General features: G+C 39.7%; 1 protein-coding gene and 1 pseudogene across 1 annotated transcript in view; one reads left to right on the forward strand and one right to left on the reverse strand.

The window, feature by feature from the left end:
* Positions 1–24,602, reverse strand: part of LOC119544462 — a 264,085-nt gene that overhangs the window by 17,186 nt on the left and 222,297 nt on the right. Inside the window, 4 exon segments of the mRNA XM_037849967.1 lie at positions 25–84; positions 627–810; positions 3,750–3,965; positions 4,783–4,910. Coding sequence (XP_037705895.1) covers positions 25–84; positions 627–810; positions 3,750–3,965; positions 4,783–4,910 — 588 coding nt within the window.
* LOC119510169 lies at positions 21,682–22,441 on the forward strand (annotated as a pseudogene).

Genomic DNA, 24,602 nt, shown 5'->3' on the forward strand with positions numbered 1-24,602 from the left:
ACAAAGTGGGGGATGGGGCATTACCTGGTGCAGACTTTGTAGCCATCTTCTTGATGTCTGCAGGTTTTGCATCAGTCTTGATGGCTGCACAAATATAAACTAACTTGTAGAGTGGCTCATCCAATGCTGACATTCATTCATTCATTCAACAATTTTTGAGTGCTCCTTTTGAGTCAGAGACTACGCTAGTCTCTGGGAATAAAGTAGTAAATTAAGTAGCCACACACAGTCCTTGCCCTTGAGGCATATATGAGACCAGGCCCTGGGGCTTGGAAGTCAGTTATCAATACAAGCTGTGCAATTGAGGGCCTGTTTCTTACTGTGCAAGCCCATGGCCACAAAGCGTTGGTAACTGTGAAGGGAAAAGTTAATTCTACCTGGGAGTTCGTGAAAATCCCTTTCACTCAAGACTTTTCCTGAACATATAGATCTTTTAACTTTACGTGGAGATCCAGGCTTGATAAGTGACTAGACCTATCAGGCTGCAAATTTTCAGTGTACCTCAGTGAGCCTGGGGCATAAGCAGATGTGTCTCTGATGCTGGCTGGAGGTATGGCTGGGGCAAAGACAAGGCCGCACTCTCCTCCCCACTGGTTCCCATGGAGGGAAGGAAAGGCAATACTCACCAGTGGGCTTCTTGGGCAGGGGTATGGGTGGGCTCTTATTGCTTGGCCCAGCTGAGGCAGGAGTGGCAGCTGCTGTGGCTTTTGGGACAGTCTGGGTGTTCTTGGAGCCAGGTTTGAAGGCCGGGGCAGAGGCTGGCTTGGAGAGTGAGGCCCGTTTCTCAGCAGTCTTTGCCTCGGCAACAGGCTGGTAACAGAAAAGTGGGAGTAAGAGCTGTGGGCCAGCAAGAGCTCCAGGAAGCCATGCCACAGAGATGGTTCCATACAAGCATGCACCAGAGAACAGGGTTGCCGCAGTTTGGCAGCTATTGACAGGCAAATATAAAAAACCTTAAGATTGAAATTCTCCAGACAAAGGGAAAAACTGGACTTATAGGGTGTTCTGTGATTTGGGCTCAGGAAATGGGGAGCCAAACTGTCTTAATTCACCCGGAACAAGTGAGAATGAATAGCCCTGGAAAGTATACCACACACACCACAACCTATGTCTGCCTCAGAATCTACTATATGAGATATTAATATATGTAATGTAGTGAAATCAAATGTATTAAGTACTTGGCCAAAGATACCTGTATTAAATAAACACACAAATAAACCAAAAATTAAACTTGACTTTCAGTCCAGTTCAGCTGTGTTGTGGCTAATACGCACCAGTGAATGCTGACCAGGGACTCAGCATCCTGATGTTCGGCCCCAGGCCTGCCCCTAACCCACAGTGCACTCTTGGGAGAATCACTGGGCATTTCTGAGCTTATTTCCTCATCTGGAAAGAGGAGGTTGGGACAGAACATCTCTAAGGTCCAGCCTTCATAATGTTTGACTTTAGGGAGCAGAGGATGAGGAGTCTCTGCCAGCACCGAGACAATGTGAAGGGCCAGGTGGATGGTGCAAACTTGACAGACAGAACGGGGAGCATCGACACACGCCATGAACTGAGACAGAGGGCAAGACGCATGGCATCCTGGGCACTCTAGTTTCTCTTACATGATGGCTCAGAACATTGCTAATAATGAGGAGGGGAAGGAGTAATTTTAGCCTGGATTCTACAGGAAAAGGGGATGAAAAGACCACCTGGATAAGCAGACGGACCATGTTATTCAAGAGAGTAGGCCAAACCCCAGGTACAGCAGACTCAACATTTTCACTCCAAGAGAAACTGCCACACTGAGGGCACTTTGTTGGTGGAAGACGATCAGGATATTGCTTACGTAGAACTTCAGCTAAGCAGGTGCTCAGAAATGAAGGGGCTGGCTGACAAATAAAATCTTAATCTGGAAATGTAGGGTAATGACCTTTTCCACAAATGAAGGCCCTCAGTGTGGTATAAACCCTATAGTTGGAACCAGGGAATTGATTTTGCTTCCACTTCTGCCTGAAGCATATCGTAGGATTTAGAGCCCAGGGATTCTGTCTCTGACTGCTCTAAAATTTGAGGAATAGACCAGATGCTCTTCCGGGGTATCCTGCCACTTTTCAGTAATATGATATGATTCAGAATAATCTAGTAAGGTCTTATTACTTTGCTAATATGAGTAATATTGATAAAATATGTCAGAAAAAACAAGGGATGGAAATCTCTAAAGGATGTCAGTCACATCGTTGACATGCGAGGCTCTTGCCCTCAGCGAATGGCAGAATCAGTCAGCCTCCCCTCATAACCAGAATTACTCCCTGTTCCTCAATTTATGTTTTCTCCTCTGCTACAGTCACTGAAGTATTCATATTTCTACTGAATAGGTTTTTCCTTTTGTTTGCCTTTAGAAATCTTTCTACCATAAAAAGGATAAACTAACTGTATCTGAAAATGCTATCCAAAAGCAACATGCTCAAAAGCCACAGAGAGTGAGAGGCCCGAGCATCAGCAGCAGAGTGAGATCCAGGTTCAAATACTGGCCCTGCCACTTGCAAGGACTGGGCCTTTGCATGGTTGTTTAACTGAGCTTAAGCTTCCCTATCTCTAAAATGAAGATACTAACATCTACATCACGGGCTGGTGAAAGAGAGAATTAAAGGAGTTCATGTATTTTAGGAAACTAGTTCAGTATACTTCATGATTATTATTATTATATAGTGAAATTTCACTGGATCCCATTCCTGCTTCCTTCTGTCTCCCCCAGGATCTGTTGCTGGAGGAACTGTCCTGTAGTAGCTGTGACATGCCTCCTGTCACCTTCCCTTTGCTCTCTTATTCAAATAAATTGCTTTCTAAATATGAAGAAAAGAAGCAAACTGGGTAAGTGAGGATCTGAGGGAAAGTTTTATGAGGTTTTTTCATTCCTAGTCTATTATTTCCAGGCTGAAGTTTCAACCTAGAGTAGAATTCCTAGGTTCCATCAGATTTTTAAAAGATTAAAAGACAGACATTCTAACATAGGAAAGTATACCCACCCTAAATTTAAAGAGTGGCATCAGGTTGAGCTAAAGGTCCTTCTCAAGTAAAAGAAGATGATGAGGTTAGGAGCGTTGTTGAGGAAGGCAGCAACAGCCTCCACCCACCCTCTCCTCCTGGAGGAATCCTGAGAAGCTAATGCTGCTCCAAGGGTGACCGGTTTGTGGCAAGAAAGTGTGTGTGGGTGACACGGAAAACTGGAAACTTTTACAAGGAGCCCAGGGAGATGCAGCCGAATGCCAAAGCAAATTAAGTCATCACGTGATGCTGAAATCTGCCAGGATATGCTAGAAGCTAATTATATCACAAAAATAATGGGTAAAGTCACTTATGCAATATGATTGAAGAGAAAGACAAAGATCTGAATTAGAGCAAATAAAACAAACCAAACAACAACAGAGTGATTGGTATGGGGGTTGAAGAAACTGGTTAACAAGCATTTAAATAGGGAAATAGTAAAAAATAGTTGGGAGAAATGAGGAGGAACCAAAATAGATGGTACAGTGATTGCCTCCAACCAGGGCAGGGAAGGGTAAAAAGTGTAAAAGGGATTCAAAACGTGGAGGCTGAATTAATGGGCTGCACCCTGAAATGATTTTCAAATCATCCTTCCCCCTCTTCTCTGGCCTCTTCCCAATTCCACCAGCCAGATTCCACAGTCTATCAGTAAGAGCTTTTCTATCTGACACTCAGAGGGGAAAACTTTTTTGAAGCATGGTACTTAGGTGACTACTTACCTTTGGCTTCCCGTCTCTTGAAGGCAAGGTGGAAGGCCTGGCAGTGGTGGCAGCAGGGCGTTTAGATGGGGCAGCTGGTACTAAGCCTGAAGCAAGGCTCATGGGTTTTTTATTCGACCCACCAAAAGTGGTGGGAGCTGGCTGCTTAGGGATAGAAGTGGGCTGTGTTTTGGCTTTCGATGTTGAAGTCTTTGCAGGTTGAGTGGTGGCCAAAGGCTTTAGGTTGATTTGTTGGTTTTTTGTTTTATTTTTAAAAGGCCAACATTAAACACACAGACAAGAATAAAAACAAATGAAAAAAAAGTATAAATGGCACAATTCAAAGTAACTTATAAGCAGTGAAGATAGACACAACTAAAAATTAGCATTCCTTTCTTCTGAGTTTGGTACATAGTGGATTGAGATCAGGATAGAGTTAATAAGATTGACAGTTGTGTCTTAATGACAGTGCCACAAATTCGGCAGTTTGTCTCCTGAAGATTTAAATTCAGTAACTGCTTTAAACAATTAGCTATCCTTTGACAACTGCAACAGTTCTATACAGAAAACTGTCTGTAGGTGATTAAGCTACTATTACCTTTGCTTCAATGGGGAAACATCAGCATTTTGTTTTAAGACCACATTAAAGTGTGCCATTTGAACTTTGCAATAAATACCAATCAGTGTCTTTGGCTATGCTCCACCTTAAAAATGTGTGTTCCCTTTTCATGAATGCAGATTTGGAATCTATTTCAGAGTAGTTGTGCAATTGCCCCCCTTTATTGTTGTTTGTAGGGTAGCAGAAATAACCTTTAGGGAACATTTCTGCACATATTCAATATTAATATGATGAAAGGCAGAGATTTTTAGGTTTGAGTTAGTACACTATGGTAAAATGGGAATATAAGATATTTTCTAAGCACATCCATGTTTGAGGAAGAACTCATAACAGCTCAGAAAAAAGAAATTCCATTCAGGATTCAAGTAATAGCAGAAGATACCAAGTTTGAAAAAATTATAGCGGTAGAAGATAACCCACCATTTTGGCACTTACCTTTGTTTTCTTCTCTGGGCTTGGTGGGAGCTCTTTGTTTGGAGGAGTGGTGATGTCATTTCCAGTCACACTTACAGGAGGCTGTCCTTCTTCTAGCTTGGCTATTCCGAAAGGGGAGACAAATTATGCTAAGCAAATGTTTTTCACACCCATTTTGAAAATGTAAGGCTTAACAGAGACAGACCACTAGCTAGCATCTCATTCTGAAAAAAATCTACAAGGCTTGTGCTGCTGAAATGTAGAGAAGATTCCCAAGTTCTCCTCATTGTGAAGGAGGACAGTTTTAGATTCCAGAGATCAGGAAACTTGTTCCTGTAGAGAAGTAACCTAAGTGGGATTTGTACAATCAATGGAAGGAAATAGCCCTTAAGGTCTGGTCTCCCTTCCCTGGAGACCATCACAGGTTTCTGTCACCCAAGCACTAACTCCTGGAGCATACTGGGGACAAAAGCCCTTTCTACCGGAGACTATCTCTGGGAATAAAGCTTGCTGAGAGATGGGGTAAGAGCCAGACGATCATTCAACGTTCTCCCCTTACTTCCTTTCCCTGTAAAGTACCACTTTATGGAGGATGTGAGGTTAACTTGTTGTAGTTCTAGCAATGACCCAGATTCCCAAATGGCCGAGGAGACCCATGAAACACAGCAGTTACCCAGGGCCAGAAATAAAATTTGCTGCCTAAGGCTGTGCTCAAAGCACCACTGTGGAGAAGTCACTCCATGTTTCAATCCACTTGAAAGCATTAAGATACCATGATGTTTTATATCCTTGGTGTGAGACACAAAAATCCAAATGCCACAAAAGAGAAGTTCGACAACAGAAAAATTAAAAAAAAACTTCAACATGGCAAAATAAATCAAAACAAAACAAAAAAACCAAAACACAACTTCACATGCAAAACCACACAATATTATAAAAATAAAAAGGCAAAAGATAAACAGGAAAAAAACCTGTTGAAACTCACATAAATGACAAAGAACTCATTATATAAATAACCCCTACAAATCAGTAAACTCCTACAAAGGTCTAAAATCCACTAGAAATATGGCCAAAAGAGTTTATACACAGTTTTCAGCAAAAGAAATAGAAATGGCTCTTGAAAATCTAAAAAGATGACCAATCTCTACTATAATGAGAAATGAAAATTAAAATCATATTGAGATGTCTATTTTAATCTAACACATTGTCAAAATTCTTGAAGTTTCAAAATAACTGTTGTGGATAATATGGGGAAACACAGTGCTGACACGTTATGAGTTGGTACAATGCATATTCAGGGAAGCCTGCAGTGCCTTTGAAAATTACAAGTGCAGATACACTTTAATCCAGAAATCCAGTTTCTAGAAATTTACCTTGGAGATGTATTCACACCTGCAAAATGGTAAACATGCAAGGTTTTTCACCGGAGCAGTTTTTCTAAAGGCAAAGGACTGAAATGATCCCAGAATCTATCAAGGGGAAACTGACTAAACATTATGGCATATCCATCAATGTAATCCCTGAATCTGAGAAAATAAAATAAAGCACAGAGAAATTCCTTTATGAGTGGTATGGAATACCTTAATTATTAAGTGGTGGAAAAAAGCAATGAACAGCACAATATGTATAACATGAAACCACTTGTCTCACAAAGGGATTGGGAGAAGAAAATCATTCCTATTGGAAATACTCATGCTTATGTGTTTAAAAAACTGTTTGCAGGGATAATGATGAAACCCAACAATGATAACCTAATTTTTTGCGGGGGTATGGTGGATTGAATTGTGTACCACAGTTTGGACATGTTCTTAGTTTTGGACCACTGTAAATAAGATCTTTTCAGATGTTATTCAGTTAAACTGTGGCCCAACTGAATCAGGTAAGGATTTAATTGGGATTACTGAAGTTCTTGTAAGCAAAGAGAAAAGTCAGACACAGAGAGAGAAGCCATGGGGAACAGCCAGAAGCTGAAGTCAACAGAACCTGGCAAAGAAAAAAGAAGATGCCGCCAGGATCATTGCCATGTGATGGAAAAGCCAAGGACCCCAAAGATTGTCAGCCAGCCAGAAGATACTGTTTCCCACCCCCTAGGGAGGAAGCAAGCCTCTGAAACTGTGAACTAATAAATTCTTGTTGTTAAGCCACCCTATTGTATGGTGTTTGTTTTAGCAGTTAGGAAACTAAAATAGGGGTGATGGGGCACCAAACAGGGGAAGGTAGAAGGCTTGTTAAAGAATGTTTTATTACGAAATAATTATAGATTCAAAGGAAGTTGCAAAGATATGTACTGGGAAATCCTATGTACCCTTCACACAGCCTCCCCGAATGTTGACTTCTTGCATAACTATAGTAACACTGTATTCTATTAGCATGAAATGATAGATGAATACATGATTTTGTTCTGAAAGTAAGAAACATGGGTTATTCAGGAGTGTATTGTTTAATTTCCAAATGTCTGAAGATTTTCCTGTGGTCTGTTACTGGTTTATAATTTGATTTCATTATGGTGAGAGAATATATTCTGTATCATTTCAATTTTTTAAATTTACTGAGATTTCTTTTATGACGGGGGACCCATCTTGGTGCAAGTTCCATGGACATTTGCAAAGGATGTGTACTCTGCTGTTGTTGAGTGCTAAATGGGATCCTGCTGTTTGATGGTATTGTCATATTCTTATATATCTTTACTAATATTCAGTCTAGTAGGTCTTTCATTTGCTTTGAGTGGGGTGTAGAAACCCCCCAAAATAATTGGGGATTTGTTTCATGTATTTTGAAGCTCAGTTGTGGTTGGAGCTTACATATTTAGGATCACTATGTCTTCTTGGTGGAGTGTTCCCTTATTCTTTGCCCTAAAGTCTACTTTGTCTGATATTAATGTAGCAACTCCTGCTTTTTCCCCAAATTAATGTCAATTGATCTTTTCCTGCCCTCCTTTCAACCTACCTATGTTCTTATGTTTCTTGTAGATAACGTTTACCTGGGTCATGTTTTAAAAATCTATTTCTCCAACCTCTGTCTTATAATTGCACTATTTAGACCATTTACATTTAAAGTAATTTTCGGAATGTTAGGGTTTAAGTCTGCCTTTTAATTTTTTGGTCACTGTTTTCTCTATTTCTCATTCTTCTGTTTCTCTTTTCTTGTTTTCTTGTGGGTTACTTGAACAATTTGTAGAATTCCATTTGGAATTTTATAGTGTTTTTAAATACATTGCTTTGTATAGTTTTCTAGGTATTACAATATACCTATGTAATTTATAACAGTCAACCAGTGTTCACATTTTACCATTTCAAATGAAGTACTAAAACTTTACTTCCTTTTAGGATCCTTTCCCCTGTACCACTTTTAAAATAGAATGTCTTACCCAGGGGAGTGAATCTCCCTGGCAACATGGAATATGACTCCCGGGGAGGAATCTAGACCTGGCATTGTGGGATGGAGCACATCTTCTTGACCAAAAGGGGGATATGAAAGGAAATTAAATATCACTGGGCTGAGAGATTCCAAAAGGAGCTGAGAGTTCACTCTGGTGGACACTATTATGCACAATATAGACAACCTTTTTAGGTTCTAATGAATAGATTAGCTAGCAGTAAATATATGAAACTATCAAACTACAACCCAGAACCCATGAATCTTGAAGACGATTGTATAAGAATGTAGCTTATTAGGGGTGACAATGTGATTGGGACCACACTCCCCTTTGTCCAGTGTACGGATGAATGAGTAGAAAAATGGGGCCAAAAAAAAAGGCACCCAGTGTTCTTTTTCACTTTAATTTTTATTCTTATTATTTTTGTGTGTGTGGTAATGAAAATGTTCAAAAATTAATTTTGGTGATGGACACACAACTATATAACAGTACTGTGAACAACTGAATGTACGCTTTGTATGACAGCATGGTATGTGAATATATTTCAATAAAAATGAATTTTAAAAAAAGGAATGTCTTAAATATGTCCTCTTCATACTTTGAACACAGCATCAGATAGTGTTATAATTTTTGTTTCAATCATCAAACATGATTTGAGAAACTCATGAGGAAAAAGATAGTATGTTATATTGCCCCCTACTTCTACCCATTCCATTCTTCTTTCATTTCTGAAATTCTAAGCCTTCTTCTGTTATCATATGTTATCATTTTGGAGAGTTTCTTTTAGCCATTCTTTGAAGAAAGGACTGCTAACAACAAATTCTCTTATTTTCCTTTGTCAAAGAATGTGTATTTCCTTTGTTTTTGAAGGAACAGTTTCACCAGAAACCAGTTGACAGTCTTTTCTTTTAGCACTTGAAAAATGTGCCACTTCTTCTACACTCCATGGCTTCTGATAAGAAATCTGCTGGCATTGAATTGCTGTTCCCCTACTATAGGTAATACATCATTTCTCTCCGCATGCTTGTAAGATTTTTTGCATGTGTTTTCTTTTCAAAGTTTAATTATGATGTGTTTGACATAGATTTCTTTGGGTTTATCCTATTTGGAGTTGGCTCAATTTCTGGAATCTCTAGGTTTATATCTTTTGTCAAATTTGGAAGTTTCAGTTATTTCTTTGAATAGCTGTTCAACCCTATATTTCTTCTTCTGGAATTCTGATTATATAAACGTTAGATATTTTGTTATTCTCCCACAAGTCTCTGGGAATCTGTTCTTTTTTTTTTCCCCCTACCTAGTCTAACTTCCCTGTGTTCAGTCAATAAATTCCATAGATATGTCTTCAAGTTCACTAATTCTGTCCTCTGTCATATCCAGTCTACCACTGAGCCCACCCCACAATTTTTTAAATTATATTTTTCATATCTATAGTTTCCATTTGGTTCTTTTTTATAACTATTTCTATGCTGAGATTTTCAATTTTTTCATTTGTTTCAAGAGAATTCATAACTGCTTATTGAAACAATTTTATGTTGGCTGCTTTAAACTCCTTGTTGCACAACTCCAACATGATTCATTCTAGGTATTGGCATCAGTTGTGTTTTGCCATTCCAGTTGTGATTTTCCTGATTCTTGGTAAAAGACATTTTAAATGGTATCCTTGAAGTTTTTTATATTAGATTAGGAGACCCTTGATTCTATTTAAATTTCATAATAGAAGGCAATCACCCTGTTTTAGTTTAGTATGTAGGTTCTGGCCTACATTTGTGGGCTGTGCTTCCAATGACAATTTAGTTTTCAGAGCCCATGCAACACAATTCCGGTCTGTTGCATTCCTCTGGCTGCTCTTGCTCAGTTTGGGCTGATGCTGCCTGCAGGAGCTGAAGGCACTTCCTTGGGCCACCCAGTGTCACTAAATGTGGGCTGAGAGATTCTAGGCCCACGGGATGGACAGTATTCCCCCTGGTCTGTTCTCTGGCTACCTGGTGCTGGTGGACTTCCCATTTGATCTCAGTAAGTGCTGCCAGGGAATTTTTCTTGGGTTGCTTCTGCTGCTGGTGGGGGGATGCCAGGAAATGCAGGATATAGATCTCATTCTGCCACAGGGTAGAGGGCCAGGAGACACCAGGCCTGGACCTGGAGGTACTACTTGTGTGGGCTGCTGCTGTCACCTAGTGGGGGCAGAGAATGAGTCTCCCCATGTTTGCTGCCAGTGTGGGTCTACTAGGTCCACTATTGCTTCCAGGTATGGAGTGGGCAATGGGTAAAATTTCATAGGCTCTACTGCTGCTGCTGGGTGTGGGCAATATAGCGCCCCTCTAGGTCTTTGCTGGGCTTCCCCTTTCCTGGTCCATTGGCCAGAGACTGCAAGATTTTCTTTCTTTCTTGTCTATGTTTGTTGGCAATTCAGAATTGCAGGCGTCTTTGGTGCCCAGTCTGGGATATAGAGGAGATAAAAGCTCAGGGAATTCAATGTACTGTCATACCTCAAGCCCTTAGGTCCACTTTCTTTTCACCTTTCAGAGTCTTTTTATGGCCGTCTGCTGAATTATTTAATTGTATTTAGAGGGGAGGAACAGGAAAAAGTGAGCTGTTGTCATGACTTGTGAGTACCTTGTTTGGGTAGAAGGGTTTCTAATGTATAGGTTTTTCTATTTTTCAATTGTTGAACCATTTGTATTTTTAGTCAAATATTGAATAATTTTTTCTTGTTAAAATGTGGGAATGGATCCAAATGGTAGAGTGAGAAGCTTCAGGGTTTGATCCATCCCCAGAATCTTTAAGCAACCAGAAAGAACAGGTAGACACACTTTTCTCAAGGCTTGAAAAACAGTTAAAGGATTACAGTAATAGGGCCCTGGCTGCATCAAGGAAAAGGCCACTTAAAAGTGGTAGGATCACCTGGCGCCCTGGCTGGCCCCTTTCCCATCCCCTCACTGAAGCGTCATGGAGTAAGCTGCACTCAGTGCAGACATCTGGTCCTAGTTCCTGAGAGAATAGAGTGACCCTTGTGTCTATATTGGGAGCATGTATGTCTGGCTGCATCTTCTGCTGGTGGCCAGAGGAACTCACCATCCTGGAACTTGGCCTGTGTGTAGAAGGTTGCTCACTGAGTCCTGTGTTAGAACATTTTAGGAGAGCAGTCACCATGTGCTGCTGGGACAAGGGACTGCTGGCTGTAAGATATACAGTGCAGTACCCAGGACCTGAGGAAAGTGTTTCCTAGAGAAGAGGGGACATGTGTATCTGTGTAAATGGGAGAATTCTTAGGGCCAAATGTACATGCCGAAGGTAAGGCACATGTGCAGAAAGGACCAGGGGAGCTCTATGCTTTGGCCTGGAGCTATTCTCTAAAAACATTTTATCGATAAGCTCTGAAAGACAGCACTTGCACATGTCAACCTTCAAAGACTGGGAAAGGTGCTTTATTTTTTTCCTCTATTTTTGCTGGCTCCTGGCATTTGAGGAAAGCTCTTTCATAAAACTAGCTGGATACACACTTAAGGAACAGATGCCTCAGTGTCTAAATTCCAGCAATAACACACTAAAATATCAAAATGTCCAGATTTCAAGAAAAGATTACAAAACATACAAAGAAACAGGAAGTGATGGCCCAGACAAAGGAGGTGATTAAAACATTAGAAACCATCAATGAGAAGGATCAGACCTGGGACATATCAGACACAGACTCTTAAAAATGTCATCCTAAATATGCTCAAAGAGCTAAAGGGAAACATGAACAAAGAACTAAAGGAAATCAGGAAAGTGAAAGATAAACACAAAGAGAATACCAATAAAGAGGTGGAAATTATGAAAAGAACCTAAGTATAGCTGAAGATTACAGTAATAAAAGTAAAAAATTCCCTAGACAAAGGGGTTCAATATCAAATTGGATGTGTTAGAAGAAAAAATCAGTGAATGTGAAGATAAGACAATGGAAAGCATCAGGTCTAAGGAACAGAAAGAGGAAACAAAGTAGAAAAGTTAAGAGCTTGACGAACCTGTGGGACGTCTTCATGCATAATAATCTACACATTGTGTGAATCCCAGGAGAACAGAGAAAGGAACAATCAAAGAAATAGTGGCTGAAAACTTCCCAAATTTAATATGAATATACACATCCAAGATGCTCAAGGAACTCCAAACAGTGTAAACCCAAATAGACCCAAATCATATCACATTATATATAATCAAACTGTCAAATGCCAAAGATAAAGAGAGAATTGTGAAAGCCACAAGAGAGAAGCAATTGTGTAATGTCCAACGGTCTTCAACAAGATCATGCTCTGATTTCTCATCAGAAACCACGGAGGCAAGAAAGCAATGGGAAGACATATTTAAAGTTCTGAAAGCAAAATATGCCAACCAAGAATTCTGCATCTGGCAAAACTGTCTTTCAAAAATGGGAGGAATTAAGACTCCAGATAAATAAAAGCTGACAGAATTCATCACCACTAGACTGGCCCTACAAGAAATGCTAAAGGAAGTTCTGTAGGTTGAAAGGAAAGGACACAAGATAAATATGTGAAGCCACAAAAGGAAATAAAGATCTCTAGTAAAGATAATGACACAGGGAAATATAAATACCAGTAGCACTGTATTTTTAATTTGTAACTTTACTTTTTACTTTCTAGAGATCTGAACAGCAAATAGATAAAATATAATGATGAATCAACGGTTTTGTACTAATTATGTATAAATATGTGACAAGAATGAATAAATGTGAGGGCAGGGGGGGTACAGGAACACAGTTTATATATGCTGCTGAACGTAAGCTCATATCAAACCAAATGAGATTGTTATGGATTTAGGTTGTTAAATTTAAGCCCCACGGTAACCACAAAGAAAATATCAGAAAACATGCTCATAGAGACAGACAGTAAAGTACAGTTAAATGGGTGTGGGGGGCATGGGCAATGGGAAGGAAATGCAAAATTAGTATAGAGTGTCTGCTTGGGGTGAAGGGAAAGTTGTAGTAATGGATGGTGGTGAGGGTATTGCTAAGTTGTGAAAGTGATTATTCCAAGTGAATGGTAGGCCTGTGGGTAGATGAGAAGGGAAAGTTCATGTTGTATATATGCTTCCGCAATCCAAAAAAAAAAAAAAAAAGAGAGAGAGAAAGAGAAACTAAAGAGCAATGACAATGAAATGCAATATATGATCCTGGATGGGATCTAAGAATGGAGGAGAAAAGGCTCAAAAGGACATAATAGGAAAATAAGCAAAGTGGAATGTGATTTTTGTATCAGTGTTACGTTTCTTGAACTTGATAACTGCACTTAAGGTGATCACATAAGTAAGTATCCTAGTTCGCAGGAAATGTACATGAAAGTATATGTGTTCAAAGAGTAGGATGTGTACAACTTGCTCTCAAATGGTCAGAAGATAGATAGATAGATAGATAAAATAGGTAGGGCAAAGGTGGCAACATGTTAAAACTGGTGGATCTGGGTATCTAGGGGGCGGGGTATCGGAGTTTTCCATAAGGGTTTTGTATTATTTTCCCAAGTATCCTGTAAGTCTGAAATCATTTCAAAATAAAAAGTTGAAAAAATAAAAAGTGGGAAAAAGCCTATGCAAGTTTGGTAATGTTCATATATTGCAGTTCATTGTCATTGCTCTTTAGTTTCTCTTTCTCTCTCTCTCTTTTTTTTTTTTTTTGGATTGCGGAAGCATATATACAACATGAACTTTTCCTTCTCATCTACCCACAGGCCTACCATTCACTTGGAATAATCACTTTCACAACTTAGCAATAACCCTATGCAAGTTGAAAGAAATTCTTATCAAATGTGTTACTTGGTACAACTGGCCCCAGACCACCAGGGATATTTTTCAACAAGCATGGGATCTTTCAGTAAGCAACATAACATAAACACTTATAAAAGTTTCACTGCCATGAAGAAGATATATAATGTCACAATCAGTATAAAATAAATGTAATCCAATGAAAACACTGGACCCATGCAAAAGCAGAGACTGCTGTCTCCTTCCCAGATGGTATCTCTCACTATGACCCTCCTCCTTTGCCTCAAGGGTGTATACCAGCCAATTGCTAGAGACCACCACCCAAAGGTCCCCATAGTTTTGAATAAGAATGTCTGAAACAGAACTCATTAACTCCTCTGAAAAACTCTCCCTTTTGTTGGCTCTTGCCATTGTTTGCACTACCACCAGTTGGGAAACCTAGGCCCAAAATCACAGTATCACCTTAACTCATCTCTTTCTCACATCTTCCACATCCAATCAGTTTTCAAGTCCAGCTGATTTCACCTCTCAGATATTTCCCCTATCATGTTCTTAGTTTTTCTTCTGCCACTATCTCAAACTGTCATAACAGGATTTTCTGCCTTCCTCTGTCTTCCAGTTCATCTTAGCTACTGAGAACACGTGAGTCTTCCCAAAGTAGACCTCAGGTCACTCTATTTGGTAGGCTATAATAGGCAGTCTCTGAGATGCAAGGTAGCATAAAGCTGGGCCCAGGGACCAATCTATGGCAGCACCCTGTCCTGTTAAGACTAGAATTGAAGGAAGCAAAAAGTAAGAGATGGCAGAGGAATACAGTTCCCAGAAGGGAAAAGAATGGATTATATGTGCAGGAAGAAGCAGAGGGCCCAAGAGAGATACACACCAATGCCTGGCTATACTTCCTGCAATTGGATTCCTTGAGGTTCTTCTACATCTTGTCAATAAATACTATTTTTATAAATTTGAGTGTGTTTCTCTTCTTTGTAATTGAATGATTCTTAAGAAAGTAACCCATAAACACAAGTCATTTTTCCTTTACTTCATGGGAGCTATTTAGGCTTCATACCTTTGCTTACATTAATCTCTTTGCCTGGAAGACCTCCCCGCTGCATTGTTAGGCACCCTAAGTTTCAAGGCCCAGTTCAAATGCCACCTCCTCCAAAAAATTTTCCATTATTCAAACCCTCCCCTCTAAAGCACTATTATCCATTCTTCTCAAGTCACTTATAACAATTAATTTTATCTTATATGTATTTACCTATCACCCTAACTAGATTAGAAGTTGCTTGAGGACAAGGACAACTTTTAGTGCTCAGGTAATGACTGATACATGGTAGGCACTTAAAAATAGCATGTTCAATGAATGATTCTTTATATTTTTATCTACACAGTATTTAGAAGACTCAGCATTCTTATATTTATTGGGTGAACTGATCACTGAATTTGTCAGAGTCATTTTCAAATGTTTTCTATTAGCATGAATGAATGATCTGTTCTGAAAAAAAAAATTCACTCCTCACCATCTAGCACGTATGTGGCACCAACAGGGTATGTGAGAATCAATTAAAAAGATGACACAATCTTGCCAATGAGGAGCTTACAGTTCTGCAATAGCTAAAAGTAAGCAACAGCATAGGATACCTGGGTTCTTGTGATCCTGGAGTTACAAGAAATCACGGAGGAAATATGAAGTCTTTCTGCACATCTCCATTTTTAAAAATGTCAGTCTTCAAGAGTCTTTCCTCGCCTGTTCCACTTACCCCTTCCCTAGACAATAAATGTCACTTCATGTTGTGGGAGAAAAGAGTAGAAGGATTGTGGGAAGATGACAGAGTAGGACGTTCCAGGAATCTGTCCCTCCACCAAAACAACTACTGAACTGGCAGCAACTGTCTGAATCAACTATTTTGAAACTCTGGAGTCTAGTGGAACACTGCAGCAGCTAGGGAAGAGCTGGAAGAAGAGGCTGGTAAATATCAGTAAAGATCACTGTCCTCACAGCAGCTACCTCCTTCACCTGCAACTGTGTGGCAGGCACTGCAGTTTGGGTTCCTGGTGTAGCCTGCTGGTGCCAGGGTGATCTAAAAGGACCTTGTCCTCCAAAATCTGGGAAAGTATAGTCTGATGGTGATCACTGCTTTGGCTCTACTTCAGATAACTGTCCACCCTCCTAGAGTAGCCATTGTTCCAGGCAAAAAGTGGGCAGTACCAATCTCCCCCCACCCCAACCTTTTTTTTTCTATTCCATGGGTTTTGGAGCAAAAAGTTTGGGAAAGTCACAAATTTATAGTTCCAGCCCTCAACTACAACTAAACCTAGCAATCCCAGAAGTTGGAGAACTGCTTTGAATCAATTACTTCAGATAACTGGGGGGCTAACTCTGAGGGCATCCATTGTTCCAACACCATTAGATAAAAGTGGCAGAGGAGTTTCAAAAAAGCAGAACCTTTCTTTTCCCCCTTCCTCTTTCCTTTTTTCATACCCCATTTGGAAGCAAAAATACTTTGGAAAAGTCACAGATTGGCAGCTCCAGCCCTCAGTAACAACCACAAACACCTAGTAATCCCAGAGGAGTGGGTGAACTAGTTTTCCAGAGTTAAAAGAACATAATACATAAAACAATATGAAAAGCAGAAATAAATGACATAGAGAACAAAAAAACAATAGAAAGGATAAATATCACCAAAAGTTGGTTCTTTGAGAAGATCAACAAGATTGACAAGCCCCTAGCTAGACTGACAAAATCAAAAAGAGAGAAGACCCATATAAACAAAATAATGAATGAAGAAGGTGACATAACTGCAGATCCTGAAGAAATTAAAAAAATTATAAGAGGATATTATGAACAACTGTATGGCAACAAACTGGATAATGTAGAAGAAATGGACAATTTCCTGGAAACATATGAACAACCTAGACTGACCAGAGAAGAAATAGAAGACCTCAACCAACCCATCACAAGCAAAGAGATCCAATCAGTCATCAAAAATCTTCCCACAAATAAATGCCCAGGGCCAGATGGCTTCACAGGGGAATTCTACCAAACTTTCCAGAAAGAACTGACACCAATCTTACTCAAACTCTTTCAAAACATTGAAAAAAATGGAACACTACCTAACTCATTTTATGAAGCTAACATCAATCTAATACCAAAACCAGGCAAAGATGCTACAAAAAAGGAAAACTACCGGCCAATCTCCCTAATGAATATAGATGCAAAAATCCTCAACAAAATACTTGCAAATCGAATCCAAAGACACATTAAAAAAATCATACACCATGACCAAGTGGGGTTCATTCCAGGCATGCAAGGATGGTTCAACATAAGAAAAACAATCAATGTATTACAACACATTAAAAACTCGAAAGGGAAAAATCAATTGATCATCTCAATAGATGCTGAAAAAGCATTTGACAAAATCCAACATCCGTTTTTGATAAAAACACTTCAAAAGGTAGGAATTGAAGGAAACTTCCTCAACATGATAAAGAGCATATATGAAAAACCCACAGCCAGCATAGTACTCAATGGTGAGAGACTGAAAGCCTTCCCTCTAAGATCAGGAACAAGACAAGGATGCCCGCTGTCACCACTGTTATTCAACATTGTGCTGGAAGTGCTAGCCAGGGCAATCCGGCAAGACAAAGAAATAAAAGGCATCCAAATTGGAAAAGAAGAAGTAAAACTGTCATTGTTTGCAGATGATATGATCTTATATCTAGAAAACCCTGAGAAATCAACGATACACCTACTAGAGCTAATAAACAAATTTAGCAAAGTAGCGGGATACAAGATTAATGCACAGAAGTCAGTAATGTTTCTATATGCTAGAAATGAACAAACTGAAGAGACACTCAAGAAAAAGATACCATTTTCAATAGCAACTAAAAAAATCAAGTACCTAGGAATAAACTTAACCAAAGATGTAAAAGACCTACACAAAGAAAACTACATAACTCTACTAAAAGAAATAGAAGGGGACCTTAAAAGATGGAAAAATATTCCATGTTCATGGATAGGAAGGCTAAATGTCATTAAGATGTCAATTCTACCCAAACTCATCTACAGATTCAATGCAATCCCAATCAAAATTCCAACAACCTACTTTGCAGACTTGGAAAAGCTAGTTATCAAATTTATTTGGAAAGGGAAGATGCCTCGAATTGCTAAAGACACTCTAAAAAAGAAAAACCAAGTGGGAGGACTTACACTCCCTGACTTTGAAGCTTATTATAAAGCCACAGTTGCCAAAACAGCATGGTACTGGCACAAAGATAGACATATAGATCAATGGAATCGAATTGAGAATTCAGAGATAGACCCTCAGATCTATGGCCGACTGATCTTTGATAAGGCCCCCAAAGTCACCGAACTGAGCCATAATGGTCTTTTCAACAAATGGGGCTGGGAGAGTTGGATATCCATATCCAAAAGAATGAAAGAGGACCCCTACCTCACCCCCTACACAAAAATTAACTCAAAATGGACCAAAGATCTCAATATAAAAGAAAGTACCATAAAACTCCTAGAAGATAATGTAGGAAAACATCTTCAAGACCTTGTATCAGGAGGCCACTTCCTAGACTTTACACCCAAAGCACAAGCAACAAAAGAGAAAATAGATAAATGGGAACTCCTCAAGCTTAGAAGTTTCTGCACCTCAAAGGAATTTCTCAAAAAGGTAAAGAGGCAGCCAACTCAATGGGAAAAAATTTTTGGAAACCATGTATCTGACAAAAGACTGATATCTTGCATATACAAAGAAATCCTACAACTCAATGACAATAGTACAGACAGCCCAATTATAAAATGGGCAAAAGATATGAAAAGACAGTTTTCTGAAGAGGAAATACAAATGGCCAAGAAACACATGAAAAAATGTTCAGCTTCACTAGCTATTAGAGAGATGCAAATTAAGACCACAATGAGATACCATCTAACACCGGTTAGAATGGCTGCCATTAAACAAACAGGAAACTACAAATGCTGGAGGGGATGTGGAGAAATTGGAACTCTTATTCATTGTTGGTGGGACTGTATAATGGTTCAGCCACTCTGGAAGTCAGTCTGGCAGTTCCTTAGAAAACTAGATATAGAGCTACCATTCGATCCAGCGATTGCACTTCTCGGTATATACCCGGAAGATCGGAAAGCAGTGACACGAACAGATATCTGCACGCCAATGTTCATAGCAGCATTATTCACAATTGCCAAGAGATGGAAACAACCCAAATGTCCTTCAACAGATGAGTGGATAAATAAAATGTGGTATATACACACGATGGAATACTACGCGGCAGTAAGAAGGAACGATCTGGTGAAACATATGACAACATGGATGAACCTTGAAGACATAATGCTGAGCGAAATAAGCCAGGCACAAAAAGAGAAATATTATATGCTACCACTAATGTGAACTTTGAAAAATGTAAAACAAATGGTTTATAATGTAGAATGTAGGGGAACTAGCAGTAGAGAGCAATTAAGGAAGGGGGAACAATAATCCAAGAAGAACAGATAAGCTATTTAACGTTCTGGGGATGCCCAGAAATGACTATGGTCTGTTAATTTCTGATGGATGTAGTAGGAACAAGTTCACTGAAATGTTGCTATATTATGTAACTTTCTGGGGGTAAAGTAGGAACATGTTGGAAGTTAAGCAGTTATCTTAGGTTAGTTGTCTTTTTCTTACTCCCTTGTTATGGTCTCTTTGAAATGTTCTTTTATTGTATGTTTGTTTTCTTTTTAACTTTTTTTTTCATACAGTTGATTTAAAAAAGAAGGGAAAGTTAAAAAAAAAAAAAAAAGAAAAAAGACAAACAAGGAAAAAAAAAAAAAAGATGTAGTGCCCCCTTGAGGAGCCTGTGGAGAATGCAGGGGTATTCGCCTACCCCACCTCCATGGTTGCTAACATGACCACAGACATAGGGGACTGGTGGCTTGATGGGTTGAGCCCTCTACCATAAGTTTTACCCTTGGGAAGACGGTTGCTGCAAAGGAGAGGCTAGGCCTCCCTGTATTTGTGCCTAAGAGTCTCCTCCTGAATGCCTCTTTGTTGCTCAGATGTGGCCCTCTCTCTATGGCTAAGCCAACTTGAAAGGTGAAATCACTGCCCTCCCCCCTACGTGGGATCAGACACCCAGGGAAGTGAATCTCCCTGGCAACGTGGAATATGACTCCCGGGGAGGAATGTAGACCCGGCATCGTGGGATGGAGAACATCTTCTTGACCAAAAGGGGGATGTGAAAGGAAATGAAATAAGCTTCAGTGGCAGAGAGATTCCAAAACGAGCCGAGAGATCACTCTGGTGGGCACTCTTACGCACACTTTAGACAACCTTTTTTAGGTTCTAAAGAATTGGGGTAGCTGGTGGTGGATACCTGAAACTATTAAACTACAACCCAGAACCCATGAATCTCGAAGACAGTTGTATAAAAATGTAGCTTATGAGGGGTGATAGTGGGATTGGGAATGCCATAAGGACCAAACTCCACTTTGTCTAGTTTATGGATGGATGTGTAGAAAAGTAGGGGAAGCAAACAAACAGACAAAGGTACCCAGTGTTCTTTTTTACTTCAATTGCTCTTTTTCACTCTAATTATTATTCTTGTTATTTTTGTGTGTGTGCTAATGAAGGTGTCAGGGATTGATTTAGGTGATGAATGTACAACTATGTAATGGTACTGTAAACAATCGAAAGTACAATTTGTTTTGTATGACTGCGTGGTATGTGAATATATCTCAATAAAATGATGATTAAAAAAAAAAAAAACAATATGAAAGTTTTCAACAAAAAAATTACAAAACACACAAAGAAACAGGAAAGTACGGCCCATTCATAAGAAAAAAAGAATCTGCCAGAAACCATCTCTGAGGAAGCTCATACAATGGAATTATTAGTCAAAGACTTTAAATCAACTGTCTTAAATATATGCAATGACCTAAATAAATCCATATACAAAGAACTAAAGGAAATTAGGAAAACATTGTCTGAACAAAAAGAGATGGAAATGATAAAAAGGAATGAAACAGATATTTTGGAGCTGCAAAGGATAGTGATTGAAATGAAAGACTCACTACATGGATTTAACAGCAGATTTGAACAGGCAGAAGAAAAAATCAGTGAACTTGAATTCATGATAATTGAAATTATCCAGTATGAGGATCAGAAAGAAAACAATAATGAAGAAAAATGAACGGAGTCTGAGGGATCTGTGGAACACCATCAAGCATATAAACATACGCATCACTGGAGTCCCAGAAAGATAAGAGAGAGAGAGAAAGGGGCAGAAAAAGTATTTGAAGAAACAATGGCCAAAAAAATACCCAAATCTGATGAAAGACATGAATATAGACATCCAGAAAGCTCAGTGAACTCTAAGCAGGGTAGATTCTAAGAGATCTACACCAGACACATTGTAGTGAAATTGTCAAAATCGAAAGACAAGAGAGAAGAGACATGTCACATACAAGGGATGCCCAAAAAGATAAACAGTGGATTTTCCATCAGAACCATGGAGGTCAGAAGAAAGGGAGATGATATATTTAAAGTCCTTAAAGAAAAAATCTGTCAATTAAGAATTCTATATCTGGCAAAATTTTATTTCAAGAATGAAGGAGGTCTGCTGCAGCCTGCAGGAGAGACACTCGGTGCCCACTGCAGTGGTGTCAGGGCTGGCAGCCATGGCTTGGGCACTGGTGGAGCTCTGTGGCCGGGCGGCAGCGGCACTGGGTGGGCACAGCACCTGCAGCCAGGCCCTGACCCTCGGAGTGCCACCTCTCCCTGCAGCTTCTGCACATCTGGACTGCCGATCCCCCTGCTATGATGCCTCGGCAGATCTGGGACTCTTCTGACTGCAGGCTCTCTGTCAGGGCACGGCCCCGTGACCTGTCTCCCCTGCTTGGCTCTGACCGCCAAAGAGCTAAAATACTCCGACATCTGCAACATTGGGGCCTTGCACTTCCTGAAGGTGAAACTGGGCAAGAGGCCCCAACCCATGAAAAGTGAGACAAGGAAGAGAAGCAAAGGAAAAGGCACCGTGTGAAGAACAAAGCCAAGCTGCCTGATGTTAGAACAAGAAGGAGGAGAGGACGGAGTGTCTGCAGTGGGAATCTGAGCAGCTGGAACTCATAAATTAGGAGCTGAAGCAGGAGTGACAGCAGCTCATTCTGATGCTGAACTGGCACTGTTCCACCTTCATTGTCTGGACTGACAGCATTAAGACCCCCAAGTCAGAAGGCAACCCACTGCTGGAGCAGCCAGAGAAGTTACCATGGGCTGGGAGGAGGAAGAGGAAGGGGAAGACATATGAAGAGGGAGGAGGAGAGATCCAGAAGGCCCTTCCTTGATCTGTGAAAACCTTTACAACAAGGCTGTACAACAAGTACAGCCAGCATCAGCCAGGCTTTTTTGTGAGACTCAGATCAGCCTCACCAGGGTAAAGCAGGTTGAGGACACACAGAGAGCAAGCACTGAGACCAAAGTAGACCTGCGGGTGGGGCTGGCCATCTGTGGTCCAGCTCAAGGAGGTAGACAGGGCTTCAGGGCCAACTGATGTGCCCAACCAGGCAGTCTCATTCCTCCTGCCTCTCTGCCAGGCACATACCTGAAGACCCCGAGCAGCCAGGAAAAGGCAGGTATTGAAACCAAAGTGAGGGTGGGGATGGAAATCAGAATGAAACTGCAATCTGCCTGCCCCCAGCCCTGAGCCCTGGCCAAGATGCTAAGCTGGAGAGGGGTGTGATGTGGGACCCACCTCCGTCCCGCCCTGCCCTGCCTTGCCAGGGAGGCTGCAGCCCTGGGGTGCACCCTTGCTGACCCTGCTGGAGTTTGCTGTGAGCTCACTGAGGCACCCTTCCAAAGCACATACTCATTTGAATGTATACAGACTGGCTTTTCTGGCAGTGCTTTCAAATGCACATTTTTTTTTTTAATTCTTTCTTTTTTAAAAAATATTTTTTTACAAAAAAAAAAAGACTTTATACAAGCAATATCTATATGGATTTCTATAATCATTCAATGTGATACAGTATAAATATGCCATGGTTGGTTTGTTATGAATGGATATCTACCAGTTACGGCTGTTGTATGTAACTCCTAACTACTGTAGTCTCTGGGTGTCAAGGTGGCTGTGGCGGGGATGGGGTACATTTTCATCCTTGTAAACCCTTCATAGTACTCAGTCCTGTATTGCTCAATAAACATTACTCTTCCTTACAAAAAAAAAGTTTTTTTAAAAAAGGAGAAATTAAGACATTTACAGATAAATAAAAGCTGAAAGAGTTCATTACCAGATGACCTGTCTTGTAGCAAATGCCAAAGGAAGTCCCTTGGACTGAAATAGAAATACTCGATAGTAACCTGCAGCCGTAAGAGGAAATAAAGAACATTCCTAAAGGTAGCTATGAGGTAAATATAAAACCTCGTATTACTGCTTTCCCCCTCACCACATGACTTGACAGGCAAATGTGTAAAATAATATTTTAAATCTATGTTAATAGGCATACAATGTATAAAGATATAACCTGAGGCAATAATAAAATATATGGGAGGAAGGAAGGAGATATAAGTGTAGAGAGATTGCAAACTACTAAAACTAGGTTGGTACTAGTTGAACTAGGCTGTAATTTAAGAAGTTAATTGTAACCATGAAGAAAATAACTAAAAAATATGAACTAGGAAAGAAGAAGGGAATCAAAATGGTACAATATAAAAAGTAAATTAAAAAAAAACAGTAATGGATTAACTGCAGTGGATTTTAGATTTTACACCAAAACCACAAGCAACAAAAGAAAAAAACAATGGACCTCATCAAAATTAAAAACTTTTGTTTATTAAAGGACATTATGAAGAAAGTGAAAAGACAACCAACAGAATGGGAGAAAATATTTAGAAATCATATATCTGATAAGGGTTTTTTAATATCCAGAATATATAAAGAACACCTATGACTCAACAATAAAAAGAAAAACAAAAACCCAATTAAAAAATGGGCCAAAGAGCTGAGTATATAGCCAAAGAAGATATTCAAATGGCCAATAAGAATATGAAAAGATGATCAACATCCTTAGCCATTAAAGAAATGCAAATTGAAAGTATAATGAGATACCACTTCACACCCACTAGGATGACTATTATTTAAAAAACTGAAAATAAAAAATGTTGGGTGGATGTGGAGAAATAGGAACCCTCATACATTATTGGTGGGAATGAAAAATGGTACAATCACTGTGGTAAACAGTTTGATGGTCCTCTGAAAGTTAAACATAGAATACCATATGACCAGGCAATTTCATTCTGAGGTATAGGCAGAAAAGAATTGAAAGCAGGGATTTGGACAGGTGTTTATCTGTACACTGATGTTTATAGGCAGCATTATTTACAATAGTCAAAAGGTAGAAGCACCCCAGGGGTGCACCAACAGATGAATGGATAAACAAAATGGGTACATACATAACCACATTATAATATTATTCAGCCATAAAAAGGAATGGAGTTCTGATGTATGCTATAACATGGATGAACCTTGAAGACGTGTTGAAATAAGCAGACACAAAAAGAACAAATACTGTATGATCTTGCTTATATGAAATTCCTAGGAGATGCAAATTTCTTAAAGACAGATAGTAGATTATAGGTTACCAGTAACCAGGAGGGGGTAGAGGGGGAGGCAGGGCAGTTATTGCTTATTGTGTACAGAGTGTGTATGAGGTGGT

This window comes from Choloepus didactylus, chromosome 1, assembly GCF_015220235.1.
Source record: "Choloepus didactylus isolate mChoDid1 chromosome 1, mChoDid1.pri, whole genome shotgun sequence".
Taxonomy (NCBI): Eukaryota; Metazoa; Chordata; class Mammalia; order Pilosa; family Megalonychidae; genus Choloepus; species Choloepus didactylus.